Genomic DNA, 18,811 nt, shown 5'->3' with positions numbered 1-18,811 from the left:
TTTTCTACATTGTAGAATCATAGTGAAGACATCAAAGTATGAAATATCACATATGGAATAATGTAGTAACCAAAAAATAAAAATGTGATAAACAAATCAAAATATATTTTACATTTGAGATTCCTCAAAGTTGCCACCCATCGCCTTGATGACAGCTTTGCACTCTCTTGGCATTCTCTCAACCAAATTCACATGGAATGCTTTTCCAACAGTCTTGAATGAGTTCCCAGATATGCTGAGCACTTGATGGCTGCTTTTCCTACACTCTGCGGTCCAACTCATCCCTGTCACGTTTGTTATATGGAGGAGACCAAGGCGTGATGTGAATACATACTTATTTAATGAAGAAAACACTAAACAAACTTACAAAAACAACGAAATGAATGTGATGCTATAATATAATAGTGCAGACACAGGCAACTAGACATAGACAATAACCCACAGAGAACCTAAGGAATATGGCTGCCTAAATATGGGTCCCAATCAGAGACAACGATAAACAGCTGCCTCTAATTAAGAACCAATCTAGGCAACCATAGACATACATAACACATAGATTAGTAAACACCCCTATAAACATACAAAACCCCTAGACAAGACAAAAACACATAAATCACCCTTGTCACATCCTGACCTAACCAAAATAATAAAGAAAACAAAGAATACTAAGGTCAGGGCTTGACAATCCCAAACCATCTCAATTGGGTTGACATCGGGTGATTGTGGAGGCCAGGTCATCTGATGCAGCACTCCATCACTCTCCTTCTTGGTCAAATAGCCCTTACACAGCCTGGAGATGTGTTGGGTCATTGTCCAGTTGAAAAACAAATGATTGTCCCACTAAGCGCAAACCAGATGGGATGGCGGATCACCGCTGAATGCTGTGGTAGCTATGCTGGTTAAGTGTGCTTGAACTGTAAATAAATCACAGACAGTGTCACCAGGAAAGCACCCTCACACCATCACACCTCCTCCATGCTTCACGTTGTGAACCACACATGCAGAGATCATCCGTTCACCGACTCTGTGTCTCACTAAGATACGGCGGTTGGAACCAAAAATCTCAAATTTGGACTCAAGACCAAGGGACAGATTTCCGCCGGTCTAATGTCCATTGCTTGTGTTTCTTGGCCCAAGCAAGTCTCTTATTATTATTGGTGTCCTTTAGTAGTGGTTTCTTTGGAGCAATTCGACCATGAAGGCCTGATTCACGTGGCCTCCTCTGAACAGTTGATGTTGAGATGTGTCTGTCACTTGAACTCTGTGAAGCATTTATTTGGGCTGCAATTTCTGAGGCTGGTAACTCTAATGAACTTATCCTCTGCAGCAGAGGTAACTCTGGATATTCCTTTCTTGTGGCGGTCCTCATGAGAGCTAGTTTCATCATAGCGCTTGATGGTTTTTGCGACTGCACTTTAAACTTTAAAAAGTTCTTGAGATTTTCTTAATAGACTGACCATCATGTCTTAAAGTAATGATGGACTGTTGTTTCTCTTTGGTTATTTGAGCTGTTCTTGCCATAATATGGACTTGGTATTTTACCAAATAGGGCTATCTTCTGTATACCACCCTACCTTGTCATAACACAACTGATTGTCTCAAACACATAAAAACTCTGCAAATTATGTCACGATCGTCATAATGAGTGGACCAAGATGCAGCGTGGTATGGTTCCATCCCCTTTATTATGAAGTGAAACCCAAAGAAATCAATAAATGCACAAAAAACTAAATGTGAAGCTGCTATAATGCTCCCAGGCAACTATACATAGTCAAGATCCCACAAAACACAAAGGGGAAATGGCCGCCTAAATATGATCCCTGATCAGAGACCACGATAAACAGCTGCCTCTGATTGGGAACCATGCTAGGCCAACATAGAAATATAATTACCTAGATGACACACCCCGACCTAACCAACATAGAAAATAAAAAGCGCTCTATTGTTAGGGTGTGACAAATTAACTTTTACCAAGGCATACCTGTTAATCGAAATGCATTCCAGGTGACTCCCTCATTTAGCTGGTTGAAAGAATGCCAAGGGTGTGATGTCTTCACTATTATCCCACAATGTAGAAAATTGTAGAAATAAAGAAAAACCATTGAATGAGTAGGTGTGTGCAAACTTTTGACTGGTACTTTATATCTTTAAATATATTTTCCTTCTTTATTATTTTTCACAAACAATGACACCCTCCCCTAATTGGAGTATGCTAATGGTCAACAATAATTAGGCTTCCACTTCCAGCTTACACATTAATTTCATGGGCAGTATATTTTACGTTAGTTATTTTTGTTTGTTTTTAGTCCCAGCCTTCAGCTAACCTCAACTACTCCCATATGTATCTCTGAAGACCATCCAGTTTTATTTTCTAACTACCATATATTTTTCTACTGTGCTGGTATTTTTTTACAAATGTTCTGAACCTTTCTATTCTCATAGTTTCATAGTTTGTGTAACGGTTTTCTTGAGTCGAAGGACAGGCGGACCAAAACGCAGCGTGGTGATTATTCATGTTTGTTTTTAATAAGAAAAACTATACATGAACCAACTACAAAACAATGAAATGTGAAAAAAACAGCCCTATCTGGTGCAAACACAGAGACAGGAACAATCACCCACAAAACCCAACACCAAACAGGCTACCTGCCTCTGATTGAGAACCATATCAGGCCAAACACAGAAACAGACAAACTAGACACACAACATAGAATGCCCACTCAGCTCACACCCTGACCAAACATAACATAGAAACATACAAAGCAAACTATGGTCAGGGTGTAACAGTTTGTAAATTAAATATAAGAGTATTATAAGAGTATTATTATATTATTGATTGATTGACTAAGTGCTATTTGCAGAGTTAGCTCCAAGTATATGTTGCAATATTTCACCTGTTATTGAGCATATGTCCAAAAACAAGCAGTAACAAAACAAATTAACTACTGATTCTGTCTCTTTGCAACAAAATCAACAGAGCTGGGATGGTTGTATCCCCCCCCCGTATTTATAACATTCTATTGGTTGCAAGAATTTAGTATTATATTTTAAATTGTAAAACTCAAAGTTTTGAATCTGGCATCGTTTTGTATAAATGTTTCATAAACCATGTGCCATGGAATCGGTACGTCGAAAATCTCCTCCCAACTATTTTGCAAACTGTACGGCACAGTTGTCCATTTTTTGGTCCTTACATGAAACTGGTATACTTTTTTATTTATCATAATTTTCTTTAGCCAATTTTGGTCTTTAATGCAGGTCCGACAGACAAGTTCTTTACCTTCTCCCCTTTCCACTTGCCTCCTCCATTTTTACTGTAACGTTGCAATAAATTGGTTGTAATTTTGGATAGAGGAGACATTTCCAGATGTTCTTCTTAACCTCATGTGTGACAACTCCACCAGTCCTATTTATGATATAATTTACAAAGATTGTCATTTTAGATTATATTTCTCCCCCAAAAAAGTATTTTGATCAATTAGTATATTCAAGTTTAACCATAATATTTGTTATGGTATTTGTTCTGTCTTTTCCAGGAGATTAAACAAAAATGTCAACCAGTTTTTCTATTGCTTGTTTTAGCCAGTTCGTCAAATTTCTGCACTGCTAGAGCAGTCCGGTGAACTGTAAGTGCTGTTATTATGAAGTGGAAACGTCTAGGAGCAACAACGGCTCAGCCACAAAATGGTAGGCCACCCAAGCTCACAGAACGGGACCGCCAAATGCTGAAGAGTGTAGCACGGAAAAATCATCTGTCCTCAGTTGAAACATTCACTTCCGAGTTCCAAACTGCCTCTGGAAGCAATGTCAGCACAAGAACTGTCCGTCGGGAGCTTCATGAAATGGGTTTCCATGGCTGAGCAGCGGCACACAAAGTTAAGATCACTAAGCGCAATGCCAAGAGTTGGCTGGAGGGGTGTAAAGCTTTCCACCGTTGGACTCTGGGGGTATGTGCAATACCATCGGGGGTACGCCAAATAAACATGTGATTCACATTTTTTTATCACATTTTCAAACAGTCGATTTATATTTTCCAACGGGGCTATGCATTTGCGTGAGGTTTTTTTCTCGCCTGAGTAGCCTCGTTTCACTGCCAAAAAATGTAATTAAACCATTTAGTGTTCAGCAAAATAATAACACAATGTCAAATACAGGTAGCCTAGTCGAATAATTAACATCCAATCACATTAACCGTTACTCTTTTGCAGGAATTCCACTAACTGTCGTATGTAGCCAAATGTAGCTGCTGCTCATTCCGTTTGCTCAAAAGGGTATAAATGGTTAAAAGAAGTAAGGCCTGCGTCCATAGAGACACATACCTGCTACTACCAGCAGTACTACACCTGCACCTGTCGACGACACAAATTGTTCTGCTTCCACGAGCACATCCAATGCTAGCATCAGTAATTCTACATTTGTTGTTCGCCCATCGAGCATGGACAGGGAAGGGAGCTACTGCCCCCTTACCCAGGAAAGCACCGAACAACAGACAGGGATTTTGGACCATTGAAGAGGCGCAAATATGATGAGAACTACATTGATTTGGGGTTCACTTATATTGGTAGTATTGCCTTTCCTCAGCAGCAGTGTGTTAGATGTGCAAAAGTACTATCTCACAACTCGATGAAACCTTCACTTTTGCACAGACATTTAGAAACAAAACATGCCAATTTGAAAAATAAGCCACAGGAGTTTTTTGAGCCAGAATTAAGATGACATTTGAGTAGTAAGACATGTATAAAAGCAACAGATACCATTAATAAGAAAGGTCTAGATGCATCTTATGGTGAGCTACCGAGTGGCGAGGACAGGCAAGCCCCATACTGTTGTGGGGGTGCAAGCAGTTGGTCCCGACGCCACTTGGGCAAACTGCAGCATCCACCGAGAAGCTCTTGCTGCTAAGGGAAAGCCTGACATATGTTTTAGACACTACAGTGAAAATGGTTAACTTTGTTAAAGCAAGGCCCCTGAACTCTCGAGTATTTTCTGCACTATGCAATGATATGGACAGCGACCATGTAACGCTTTTACAACACAGAAGTGCTCTGATTATCAGGCAAAGTATTGACACATTTTTTTTAAAATTGAGAGACGAGCTTAAAGTTTTCTTTACTGACCATAATTTTCACTTGTCTGACTGCTTGCATGATGACAAGTTTCTCACACGACTGGCCTATCTGGGTGATGTTTTTTCTCGCCTGAATGATCTGAATCTAGAATAACAAGGACTCTCCGCAACTATATTTAATGTGCGGAACAAAATTGAGGCTATTATTAAGAAGTTGGAGCTCTTCTCTGTCTGCATTAAAAAGGGCAACACACAGGTCTTTCCATCATTTTATGATTTGTTGTGTGGAAATAAACTCAAGCTTATGGACAAATGTCAAATGGGATATAGCGAAGCACCTGAGTGAGTTGGGTGTGCAATTACACAGGTACCTTCCGAAACGGATGACACAAACAACTGGATTCGTTATCCCTTTCATGCCCTGCCTCCAGTCCACTTACCGATATCTGAACAAGAGAGCCTCCTCGAAATTGCAGAAAGTGGTTTTGTGAAAATGTAATTTAATCAGAAGCCAATGACAGATTTCTGGATTGGGTTGCGCTCAGAGTATCCTGCCTTGGCAAATCGCGCTGTTAATATGCCCTTTGCAACCACATACCTATGTGAGAGTGGATTCTCGGCCCTCACTAGCATGAAAACTAAATACAGTCACAGACTGTGTGGAAAATGATTCAAGACTGAGACTCTTTCCAATACAATCCAACATGCAGAGTTATATGCATCCATCCATCAAGCACACCCTTCTCATTAACCTGTGGTGAGTTATTCACAATTTTCAATGAACACATAAGGTTTTATATGTAAGATTGTTAAATATAGAGCAAAATTATTGATTATTATTACATTATTATTTGTGCCTTCGTCCTATAAGAGCTCTTTGTCACTTGCCACGAGCCGGGTTGTGACAAAAACTCACACTCATTCTTATGTTTAATAAATGTATGGTATAGTGTGTGTGTGGGAGGGTTACAATGATGGCAAAAATACAATATTTGAGAGTGCGCTGACCCTGGTGCAAGAGGAGGTACTCAGCTGGAGGTTGAATGTTTGAACCGGTAGGGGACTATAACATGTTTGGGAACCACTGCTATGGAGTGATTAATCATGCTTCACCATCTGGCAGTACGGCAGACAAATCTGTTTTTGGCGGATGCCAGGAGAACGCTACCTGCCCCAATGCATAGTGCCAACTGTAAAGTTTGGCGGAGGAGGTATAATGGTTTGGGTCTGTTTTTCATAGTTCGGGCTAAGTCCCTTAGTTCCAGTGAAGGGAAATCTTAACGTTACAGCATACAATTACATTCTAGATGATTCCGTGCTTCCTACATTGTGGCAACAGCTTGGGGAAGGCCCTTTTCTGTTTCAGCATTACAATGCCCACGTGCACAAAGTGAGGTCCAATCAGAAATGGTTTGTTTAGGTCGGTGTGGAAGAAATTGACTGGCCTGCACAGAGACCTGACCTCAACCCCATCAAACTCCTTTGGGATGAATTGGAATGCCAATTGCGAGCCAGGGCTAGCCGCCAAACATCAGTGCCCGACCTCACTAATGCTCTTGTGGCTGAATGGAAATTTCCAATATCTAGTAGAAAGCCGTCCCAGAAGAGTGGAAATTGTTATAGCAGCAATTGGGGGACCAACTCCATACTAATGCCCACGATTTTGGAATGAGATCTTTGATGAGCAGTGTCCATATACTTTTGCTCATGTAGTCTATGTTTGTAAACTTGCCATTAAGAAGTACCATGATAATTTAGTGTACATATAGCTGTACCGTGATATTTGTACTGTTAAGGATTCTGTAGCTGTGACTAACTGTCCTCCAATATTCCACCTGCTAAAATTCCCCTCATTCAAGTTGGGTTGTCGTCCCAGTGACTGGTTGACCACCCCTGTACACATGGATCCTATGACCTTTAAGAGATGTATTTAAAAATGTTTATTTAACCTTTATTTAACTAGGCAAGTCAGTTAAGAACAATTTCTTATTTAAAATGATGGCCTAACCGGGACGACGCTGTGCCAAATTTGCGCCACCCTATCGGACTCCCAATCACGGCTGGATGTGATACAGCCTGGATTGGGACTGCAGTGACGCCAATTGCACTGAGATGCACTGCCTTAGACTGCCACGCCACTCGAGATAGTGGCCCATCCTTGAAAAAGAGCACGATGCCACCTACAGTACAGAACCAGATCCGCAGGCAGCATCATTTCGAATGCCTTCGCCTCGGTTTTACTGCTTTTAGTGATACAAAATATATACACTGCCCCAAAAAATAAAGGGAACACTAAAATAACACATCCTAGATCTGAATGAATGAAATATTCTTATTAAATACTTTTTTCTTTACATAGTTGAATGTGCTGACAACAAAATCACACAAAAATGATCAATGGAAATCAAATTTATCAACCCATGGAGGTCTGGATTTGGAGTCACACTCAAAATTAAAGTGGAAAACCACACTACAGGTTGATCCAACTCCAACTTTGATGTAATGTCCTTAAAACAAGTCAAAATGAGGCTCAGTAGTGTGTGTGGCCTCCACGTGCCTGTATGACCTCCCAACAACGCCTGGGCATGCTCCTGATGAGGTGGCGGATGGTCTCCTGAGGGATCTCCTCCCAGACCGCCAACTCCTGGACAGTCTGTGGTGCAACGTGGCGTTGGTGGATGGAGCGAGACATGATGTCCCAGATGTGCTCAATTGGATTCAGGTCTGAGGAACGGGCGGGCCAGTCCATAGCATCAATGCCTTCCTCTTGCAGGAACTGCTGACACACTCCAGCCACATGAGGTCTAGCATTGTCTTGCATTAGGAGGAACCCAGGGCCATCCGCACCAGCATATGGTCTCACAAGGGGTCTGAGGATCTCATCTCGGTACCTTATGGCAGTCAGGCTACCTCTGTGCGGCCCCCCAAAGAAATGCCACCCCACACCATGACTGACCCACCGCCAAACCGGTCATGCTGGAGGATGTTTCAGGCAGCCGAACGTTCTCCACGGCATCTCCAGACTCTGTCATGTCTGTCTGTCACATGTGCTCAGCGTGAACCTGCTTTCATCTGTGAAGAGCACAGTGCGCCAGTGGCGAATTTGCCAATCTTGGTGCTCTCTGGCAAATGCCAAACGTCCTGCATGGTGTTGGGCTGTAAGCACAACCCCCACCTGTGGACGTCGGGCCCTCATACCACCCTCATGAAGTCTGTTTCTGACTGTTTGAGCAGACACATGCACATTTGTGGCCTGCTGGAGGTCATTTTGCAAGGCTCTGGCCATGCTCCTCCTGCTCCTCCTTGCACAAAGGCGGAGGTAGCGGTCCTGCTGCTGGGTTGTTGCCCTCCTACGGCCTCCTCCACGTCTCCTGATGTACTGGCCTGTCTCCTGGTAGCGCCTCCATGCTCTGGGCACTATGCTGACAGACACAGCAAACCTTCTTGCCACAGCTCGCATTGATGTGCCATCCTGGATGAGCTGCACTACCTGAGCCACTTGTGTGGGTTGTAGACTCCGTCTCATGCTACCACTAGAGTGAAAGCACCGCCAGCATTCAAAAGTGACCAAAACATCAGCCAGGAAGCATAGGAACTGAGAAGTGGTCTGTGGTCCCCACCTGCAGAACCACTCCTTTATTGGGGATGTCTTGCTAATTGCCTATAATTTCCACCTGTTGTCTATTCCATTTGCACAACAGCATGTGAGATTTATTGTCAATCAGTGTTGCTTCCTAAGTGGACAGTTTGACTTCACAGAAGTGTGATTGACTTGGAGTTACATTGTGTTGTTTAAGTGTCCCCTTTATTTTTTTGAGCAGTGTATATATATATTCCCACTGTTGACAAATAATACATGTAATAATATAAGCACTTCTACGAAGGATTGTTACCCATAACAATGGCCTGTAGTAGGAAGTCTAGATTTTTGTCACTCACTCACCCAACCTGTCATGGTCTTCCTCCTCTTCATCTGAAGAGGAGAGGCGAGAAGGATCGGAGGACCAAAATGCGGCGTGGTTTGTGTTCATCTTGATATTTAATAAAGAAAACACTGAACACTGAAACACACTATACAAAAACAATAAACGAAATAACGACCGTGAAGCTAATGAGAACTGTGCTGACACAAGCAATCAACATAGACAATCACCCACAAACAAACAGTGAAACCCAGGCTACCTAAGTGTGATTCTCAATCAGAGACAACTAATGACACCTGCCTCTGATTGAGAACCATACTGGGCTGAAACATACAAATCCCAAAATCATAGAAAAACAAACATAGACTGCCCACCCCAACCCCAAACACACCTCTGCCCCTCTCTCACCTAGACCCCCCCCACACACACACACACTAATGTTCAACAGTTTATCTTGCAAATTTGGTTGTTGTCGCCTTTCCAACCTATTGTCTCGTAACCTTGTTTTATTTTTTAGACTATGGGATGCCCTACAGAACAGAAATGCGCTCCACACAATACCAAATGTCTCCTATGGAGCTAGTGGCCGTAACACTGAAGCATTGTCTTCGTGTGCATCCCAAATGGCACCCTATTCCCTAGTGCACTACTTTTGAACATAGTGCCCCTCCTTTGCTCTATTTCATTATGAAGTGATATCACGGAGGAGAAAGGGCCCTGCATCTACTTCTGGAGGGCGCCTGGTGGCCATGCTCATTGCACATGTGGCTTTGCTCTTCCCCCAGTGATGCTTTAATTACATTTTCAATAGAAATTGATCAGGGGCCATTGTGAATGCACGTCTGGCTGCTGGATTGATTTCTGGGAGAGGTTTTTCTCCTAATTTGAGTAGGAGGCACCCAGATTGGGACGTAAATTAACTTCCATCATAGCGAGGGGTGGTGGAGTGGGTGACTGAAAGAGGAGGGAGACGGGAGGGGTCACAAACAGTGGCAGACAGAGAAAGACGCACGCAGGGCTGTAATGAGGCATTGCGAGCTAAAGCAGTTTGGAAGATAATGACGTTGAATAACTTTATTTTCACTCAACTGACTCTCTGACTTTGCAGATGGTTCGGCACAACAGAACCACACACATAAACAGTCAGTAGCTGGCTTCTCCCAGCTCGGTTATCATAGCTTTAACTTAGTGTATCTTTCAGTGTTTACAACAAGCAAATGCAACAATCTTAAAGATACTCATCTTAAAAGGCAGCCATTTTGCTTCCACGGCTTTGTTTTCACACAGAACACAATGAATTAGTAATATTAAGCCTTCCAGCACCTGGAATAAAAACCCATTCATATGTCATAACGAGAGAGAGGTTGCATACTGTCTTTATCCCAAATGGCTCCATTTTTCCTACTGTACTGTTTTTAGGGAATAGGGTGCCATTCTGTTGCAGTGCTCCACTGACTCCACAATCTAATATACTCCTTCTGTCCAGAACCAGAATCTAGCAAATCACACAACACATATGGTCACACACACTCAGAGGTCACACCCACCACTTCGATAGCTGACGCACATACTGTACGCATCACACACACAGACAGATACCGTATGCCTGTATAGGTGGAAAGATGTATTTGGTCATGTGTATGTTTATTTGCATATACTGTATGTGCACTGTGTTCTTGTGTGCATGCAAACGTGTCTGCCTCTGCCCTTTACTTTCATCTGCAATTATCACCATGTCCTTGGTGGTTAAAATAAATAAAAAAGAAGGGAAGACAGCATGAGGAAAAATAGGAAAGACAAGGGTTGTGGCCCAAATGGCACCCTATTCCCTATATATTGCATTTCCTAAGTAATGCACTATATAGGGAATAGGGTGCCATTCAGGACGCAGACAAGCTTTTGATGAGTTCCCGGAGATAAATATGTTGAGGGGATTTGGTGGCTGAATTAAAATGTCAGCGCAAGCTAAGCTGTTGTTCATGCAGAAAGAAACAGGCCGCATCAGGAGATACAGCAAATAGTAGAGAGGAGACGGTGTGGAGAGGAAACGGTGTGGAGAGGAGAAGGTGAGGAGATGATTGAAGAGGAGAGGAGTGTGGAGAAGAGGAGAAGGTGAGGTGAGAATGGAAGAGGAGAGGAGTGTAGAGGAAAGGAGGGGAGAGGAGAAGGTGAGGATAGGAGAGGTTTGAAGAGGAGAGGAGTGGAGAAGAGAAGAGGATTGAAGAGGAGAGGGGGAGGAGAGGAGGGATGAAGAGGAGAGGAGGAGAGAAGACCCAGTCAGAAGTGGAACGGTCATGTCATGTTTCTACAACATGTCAATAAAGACATCTGATCTTCTCTGAGTTAGTAAATGGCGGGTTGTATGAACACACATCACTTTTGCTTCTTTGTCCTTTCGGTTTTGTACACCAGCTTCAAACAGCTGAAAATACGATATTTGGGGTTATTAAAAATATATTTCACAGAGGTTTAGATTGTACAATGTTTCTTTAAAGTAATTGCTTGTTTTGTCACAAACTGACATTTGGCGAGGTGATAGAATTTTAGCAACCATTTAATTACAAAAATATTTTTTATTGTGATCTAGTGCTACTGAGAACTGACTTCTCATCACTCCACAGCTCCACTCAGACGGGGACCGGGGTGACGGTAGCATACGGTACGTCCTGACTGGCGACGGAGCCGGTACTCTGTTCATCATTGATGAGAACTCAGGAGATATCCACGCCACTAAGAGGCTAGACCGGGAGGAGAAGGCCTACTACACACTCCGGGCCAAAGCCGTCAACAGAATCACTAACACCTCTCTAGAGGGAGAGTCAGAGTTTATTATCAAGATCCATGACATCAACGACAATGAACCCAAGTTTACCAAGGATCCCTACTTCACACACGTACCTGAGATGTCCCCATTGGGTATGTATGAACACCTACACCCTAACCTCTACTTCACACGTGTAAAGATCTCCCCACTGGGTACGTATGAGCTTCTACATCACAAATGTACCTGAGATGTCCTCACTTGGTACAGATGTAGGATTTAAATATTTGTCCGTTTGCTATAGCAGGAAAATGATCGTGTGGCAACAGGAAATGTGAATTACTATACGGATTATAATTAATGAACATTTTTGTACGGGTTGATGCACTTTTCTTTCGAGAAAATGTGTCTGAAATTTCAAATGGGAAATAACTAACTTGAAAAGCATGTTTAAGCTGAAATACACCACAAGTTTGCATTTCTTGCTTTTACAGGAAACTTCTGAGCTACAAAAGAGTGATCAAATTAAGATCCTACATCTGTATTATCCCCTACTTCACACATTTTACCAGAGATGTCACCACTGGATACATAGGCTACAGAGTGCATCCCTAAATCCAAATCAACCACTTGTGCCTTGGGTGTAACTGTAACTCACAGCTTGACCGAACTTTTTTAAACAGCGCAGTTAAACTGATAGCCTGGAAATCGTTATGAAAGAGGGGGATTCCATGCAGTCAGTGGTAATAATACATTCCAGTCTTGTATCTGCAATGAATAGCAGCATTAGAAGGCTTACGATGTGTGAGACACGATAGAGTTGTTACAAGCAAATTCCTATCCCATTGGATCAATGAGGGCTTTATCAATCATAATAATGAGAGGAGAGATTGAATGCGTCCCAAATGGCATTTTATTCCCTACGTACATACTGCACCCCTTTAACCAGGTCCCATATGGCTCTGGGCCTCGGTCAAAAGTAGTGCACCACATAGGGAATATGGTGCCATTTGAGACGTAGATATTGAGTCATTAAATGAGAATGATTACAGGCCATGCACTGGTTCATTACAGCGAAACAAACAAGGTAAAGCGGTCCAACAATGCTGATTATATCAGATGCTTAAGCTAATCTTTTGAATACACTGTTCAGTGTTCAATTACAACGCATTAAACACAGGATGAAACGGTCTATATTTCGGTCATGTGTATGCCAATAGTTGGAATCTGCATAATCTATCCAGTTCAGTGGGTAGATGGCTGAAGATATATGACGTATACTCTGAACACGAACACACTCTCTAACACCTGCGTAAAGCCACACTCTCATCGGTGCATTAGCTTTCATCGTCACTCACGTCAACAACAAAAAAACGCAACTGACGGAAATGAGGACTTTTAACTTTACAGAGTTAAAGAACTTTGTTCTCTCCTGGTGCTGTAAGTGTGAGTGACAGTGGTGACACAACACAGGCAGGTGACAAACCCAGTCACTCCGTTCACCACATCCAAGTAGGAAAAGCGGGTTGCCTGTTGTAACAAGTGAGGTGTGATGCCACAGCCTGAAAGTGGACCTGTTGTGAACCTGCCTTTCATAGTGCAATCCACTGTACATTATTTGTCTTGTGAAATCCTGACAATTCCCTCTTCAGAGAGGAGATATCATCATACCACTAAGCTTGAACATGAGTTTATTTATAAAGTAAGAGGTTAAAGAGAAAAGAAACGTCAGATGTTTGGCAGTTTGGCAGTTTGGCAGTAATGTAACGTGCCCACTATATTCATCCTTGCAGATCTCACGTTGCCACTGAATTAGAACAAGTTTCAGTTGGTTACAATTCCCAATTCCAATCTGTAGCACAATTCTATATTTATGTTCATTTCCATTAACTAAATTCATTCTTCTTATGCATTTAATGAGGCAACACTGGGCCCCGCTAGGCATCGTTGGAACGTACCATTTGACTAAAACGTCTCTCCTTTGTTCCCTTGGAATATCATTCTCTGCCTCTTTGATAAGGAAAATGGATCATAGCCGTTGCCTAAGTGATCATGCCAAATGTAATCATATTGTCAATGATTGGTCCTTCTGTAGCTCAGTTGGTAGAGCATGGCGCTTGTAACGCCAGGGTAGTGGGTTCGATTCCCGGGACCACCCATACGTAGAATGTATGCACACATGACTGTAAGTCGCTTTGGATAAAAGCGTCTGCTAAATGGCATATACATTAAAGATTTTTACACTATTTTAGCTGAACAGCATACCAGTTACCTTAAAATCCCGATTCAATTTCATGACTTCCCTTACAAAAACAAAAACAAGACATTTGCAGTTTCACATTTGAAAATCGCATTTTCACATGTGAAATACACATGTGAAATAACTGTTTTCACATGTTGAGATGAAATATTCACGTGAAAACAGTTGTGTGTGGTCAGTTGTGTATAGTTCACGTGCATTCAATATAGACTTAACATGTTAACACCACCTTTTCACATGTGAGGAGAATAACATATTTTCACCTCACATCTGGAATTATCACGTGTGCTCCCTCTCCGGCCTCTAGGTCACCAGGCTGCTCGTTTGAAGCGCACACCTGTCACCAGCGTTACGCGCATTTGCCCAATTTGACACTCACCTGGACTGCATCACCTCCTTGATTACCTGCCCTATTTATGTCACTCCCTTTGGTTCCTTCCCCAGGCGCTATTGTTTCCGTTTCTGTTTCCTGTCTGAATGTTGTTTGTGTTTTGTATTATGTTACATTTATTTCTTAAAACACTCCCAGAAGTTGCTTCCCGACTCTCAGCGCACTCATTACAGGAATGAGCATTTCCACGCGAAAAAGCGTCTTGTAAGAAAACCTGTGGAATAGGGTTGAATATTTTCACCATATTTGACATATGTTCAATCCCGAGAATGAATCACGTTTCTCCTGCCATAACCGGAAGTGTCATTCAAAAGCATCATAAAGCATATAAATAAACCTATGTATGGATTTTACATTTTTTTTTATTCAAGCCTGATGCTACCTGAGTCTGATGAGCCATACATTACATACATTTTATGAGCCCCCCCCCCCCAAAAAAAAACGGATGATTGTGGCGTTATCCAATACATAGGCTATATGATATAGGCTACTGGGCATTGCGCACAACTTAAAAACATAAAAGTCCACAGATGTAGCTAGCTAATGTATATACTTTCTTGGGTAAATAAATGAAACTAGCTCCAGTTAGCAAATACTTTTGAGTGTGAACTGTATAACTGTATTATATGGACTGGAATTACGCACATCGTTCAAACCATGATAAAGCAGGGAGAGAACATGTGATTCTGATGCAGCACATGCGGCCTACAAAGTAACAAGTATAGGCTAATTAATTTGATTTCTAGAAATATAATAGAGCTTATTTGTATAACTAGTAGCCTGACGCATATATACATTTAATAATATTTCCCCTAATGTTATTAGCTTACCTCCTCTTTCTCTCCATTGTTGCTTCATTCCTTCCTTCGCTTTCAACAGTTAAATTAAATACGTTTTGTTGTCCTAATCCTCATCATTGTAACGACAGCCTTGAATAATAAAGAACTAGAATTAGAAGCAGAAGGCTTTCACTTCTCTTGACAAAGATTGAACGGTTATGGGTCTGAATAAACTACTGCTATGACATGGCGCATTCACCCTTTCTTTCAAACTATCCGTGAGTTCTACTGGCTGCTGTATTTTACAATCAGCAAACAATAGCTTGCGTCCCTCTTCGAATAATCTATTGGTATAAGAAATGTAAAAACAAATGTTCTGCAAGCTATTCTAGTCTAGCTACATGAGACTCCAAGAGCTGAGGAGCATTTTTTTAAGGAGAGAGGCCAGCGGAGCACACGGTGCGTTCCTATTGCGCAATAAAGAGAAGCTATAAGTTAGAAGCTTATTATACATAACCCCGCATTCATTAAATTAATATAAGGCTAATACTGCATTGAATTTGTGACCTGAAAGAGGCGGGCCAGGACATCTACTTATAGGGCTATATAGCAATCTAGAGAAGGATGATCTATTTTGGATGCAATTTGAAAGGAGTTGATGGAGAGAGAGAAAGACTGCGAGAGAGTGCTCGCGCGTGCACTGATTTAAAGCAACGATATCCGAGTGATAGGCTGATTTTAAATAGTCTGCAGCTGCAATAAAACATCTTTACAATTAAAAAATAAGGTGACCCCCAGAAAGCCAGATGGAGATGGGTGAATGAGACGCACATTCAGTGTTTATTACTGTAGCATAGACTATGCTGCAGCAAATGTAGGCTTACCTGTCACAAGACAAAAAGTTACCATGATGAGATGATACTGTAGTTCTACATGCATTGTGAACTGTGCTCGGTCCCGAGATGGGCTGTCTGTCCCCACCCTGAGTGCTGATGATTCATCACGCAGAGGCCATAGAGAAGCCATATTTAGATATGTTATATCATTTAACAGTTCCATTTCACACCATGCTGTTCATATAAATAATGTATCATAATTTACCAGTTTCTCGCAGTTATTTATCCCTGCAAAAGGGAGTGGTTTTGGGCGGATAAATCCCAGTTAATCTCGGTAACCGGGTTCCTGCCATTCAACCCTAATGTGGAATTGCACTTTCACATGTGAAAAACGTTCAAAATGTTTTCAGTTGTAGATTCATGGTATCACGTTGAAAATCACGTTGAAAAATCGCATCCCCATGTTGTCACATTTATTACACATGAGATCATTGATTTCATATGTAGTTTCATATTATCACATGTTGATTTTACACGTTGTCACATGTTATCACATTAACATCACATAAGATCACATTAAATTCATTAGGTTTTCCCATAAGGGCATATTCCTTATATAGTGCACTTGATTTGACCAGAGCCATATGGTCAAAAGTAAGGTACTATAAAGGGAATATGGTGAAATTTGTGACACAGACATACATATACTTCAGTTCAGTCCAATTCACTTTATTGGCCTTATTCAGGAAGTTGTCTGTGCTATTGAGAGCGTTCCCCAACACCCCTTGACTCCATTTCATGTGTATAACTTTGCTCACCAAGTCACTCTCTTTCTTCTTCTCCTCCCTCCATCCTTCCCCAGGCACAGTGGTGATGCAGGTGACCGCTACAGACGCTGACGACGCCACGTATGGTAACAGTGCCAGGGTGGTCTACAGCATCCTACAGGGACAGCCATACTTCTCTGTAGATCCCAACACAGGTCAGTGTAAACAGGCACCCTATCTTTCTTCTTCTTCTGTAGACAGAAAGGAGAGGGAGGGTCAATTACAATGCAAACACAGAGTTCTATAATAATGACCTTCTATAGTCTAATCGGTGGCTGGAGGGGGCAAATGTTCCCAGAGAGTCAACGGGGAACAGCACACACAAGGTTCCACTTCCCTGGCTTACTGATGTTTCATCTTGCACCCGAATGCAACCTAAAGTCCTACTGAGAGTGAACCAGGTTGCGAAGAGTGCACTACCCGTCATTACTACGGAGACTGTGTGTGTGTGTGTGTGTGTTTGTGTGTGAGTGTGCGTGCGTGCAACATGACCATTAACTCCCATGTCAGACTGAAGTGACATGACAGAAAAGAAGGGCAGAACCTCTGCCAACCACCGCCTTTCAATCCCATGGCTCAGCCATCACTGCTAGATTTAATAATGTGTCATGTGTGCTTTGGAATGGACCCTGGTGTTCTGTTTGCTTAAACAAAAGGGAAATAGCAACAAAAAAGTCTATTTGCAGATTAGTGCAGGGCTTCACATTAATATGGTTTATCCCAGATGTGCCATGTAAGCTGACATCCCCCCTACACAAAGGCAGACAACAGCATGATTCTCTCTCTCTCTCTCTCTCTCTCTCTCTCTCTCTCTCTCTCTCTGTATGTCTTCCCCTGTTTGTTTGCGTGGAGTGAGAGAAAGAGAGAGAATAGACAGAGAGTGAGAGAAATAACAAGTAGAGCGAGGGAGAATGAGAGAGAGAAGAAAGATAAAACTAGATAGGGAAGAGAGATGCATTCAGAGACTGTGTATTGGTGTACACATGCACACAATATATTGTAACTCTATATGGAATACACGTGTGTATTTTACCCCTCAGCACTACTTGAACGGGCTAGCTTGTTTTTCAAGAGCGAGTCGGCTGGCTGTCCTTCAGCGAGTAAGATTGTGCTTTGTTAGGAAAAACGAACGCTGCTGCGTCATCTCTCAGCGCTCTCAACACACACACACACACACACACACACACACACACACACACACACACACACACACACACACACACACACACACACACACACACACACACACACACACACACACACACACACACACACACACACACACACCTCTGTGCCTTACTCCTCTCCTGCTGCCACATCCTATGTGATAAAAGAGCAGGATGAGAGTTGTAGAGCCCTGCATTCACTGTGCATTTCACCGATGCTGCTTAGATCTCGGTTTGAGTGATGTGCTGCATCAGCCCTTACATCGCCTATTGTTTGATATTCAACACATTTCCTCTTTGGAAAAAAAGAGATTGGATCCCGTGAACTCTGTCGATGCAATTGATTTAGTGTTTTTTACTTCTATTTCTGTATTTTACTGTAACAGTCTCTGTAGTTTTGATGCTTCAAATGGATGACAAAAGCCACGGCAGCTCAATATCTGACAGACAGGAGGAGAAGAAGGCAGAGCGCTGCTTTTAATATGTACAGTTGAAGTTGGAAGTTTACATACACTCAGGTTGGAGTCATTAAAACTCATTTTTCAACCACTCCACAAATTTCTTGTTAACAAAATGTAGTTTTGGCAAGTCGGTTAGGAGATCTACTTTGTGCATGACACAATTCATTTTTCCAACAATTGTTTACAGACAATTCCAGTGGGTCAGAAGTTTACATAAACTAAGTTTGCTGTGCTTTTAAACAGCTTGGAAAATTCCAGAAAATGATGTCATGGCGTTAGAAGCTTCTGATAGGCTAATTGACATACTTTGAGTAAATTGGAGGTGTACCTGTGGATGTA

The 18,811-nt window shown here is 42.0% G+C and overlaps 1 protein-coding gene across 1 annotated transcript in view; it reads left to right on the top strand.

Moving 5' to 3' along the window:
- LOC118361553 (cadherin-6-like) overlaps nucleotides 1-18,811 on the top strand; it is an 80,980-nt gene that overhangs the window by 45,297 nt on the left and 16,872 nt on the right. The window contains exons 3-4 of the mRNA XM_035741575.2: nucleotides 11,613-11,907; nucleotides 16,881-17,000. Coding sequence (XP_035597468.1) covers nucleotides 11,613-11,907; nucleotides 16,881-17,000 — 415 coding nt within the window. The remainder of the gene's footprint in view (nucleotides 1-11,612; nucleotides 11,908-16,880; nucleotides 17,001-18,811) is intronic.

This window comes from Oncorhynchus keta, chromosome 28, assembly GCF_023373465.1.
Source record: "Oncorhynchus keta strain PuntledgeMale-10-30-2019 chromosome 28, Oket_V2, whole genome shotgun sequence".
Taxonomy (NCBI): domain Eukaryota; kingdom Metazoa; phylum Chordata; class Actinopteri; order Salmoniformes; family Salmonidae; genus Oncorhynchus; species Oncorhynchus keta.
This window is presented reverse-complemented; position numbering and strand designations above follow the sequence as displayed.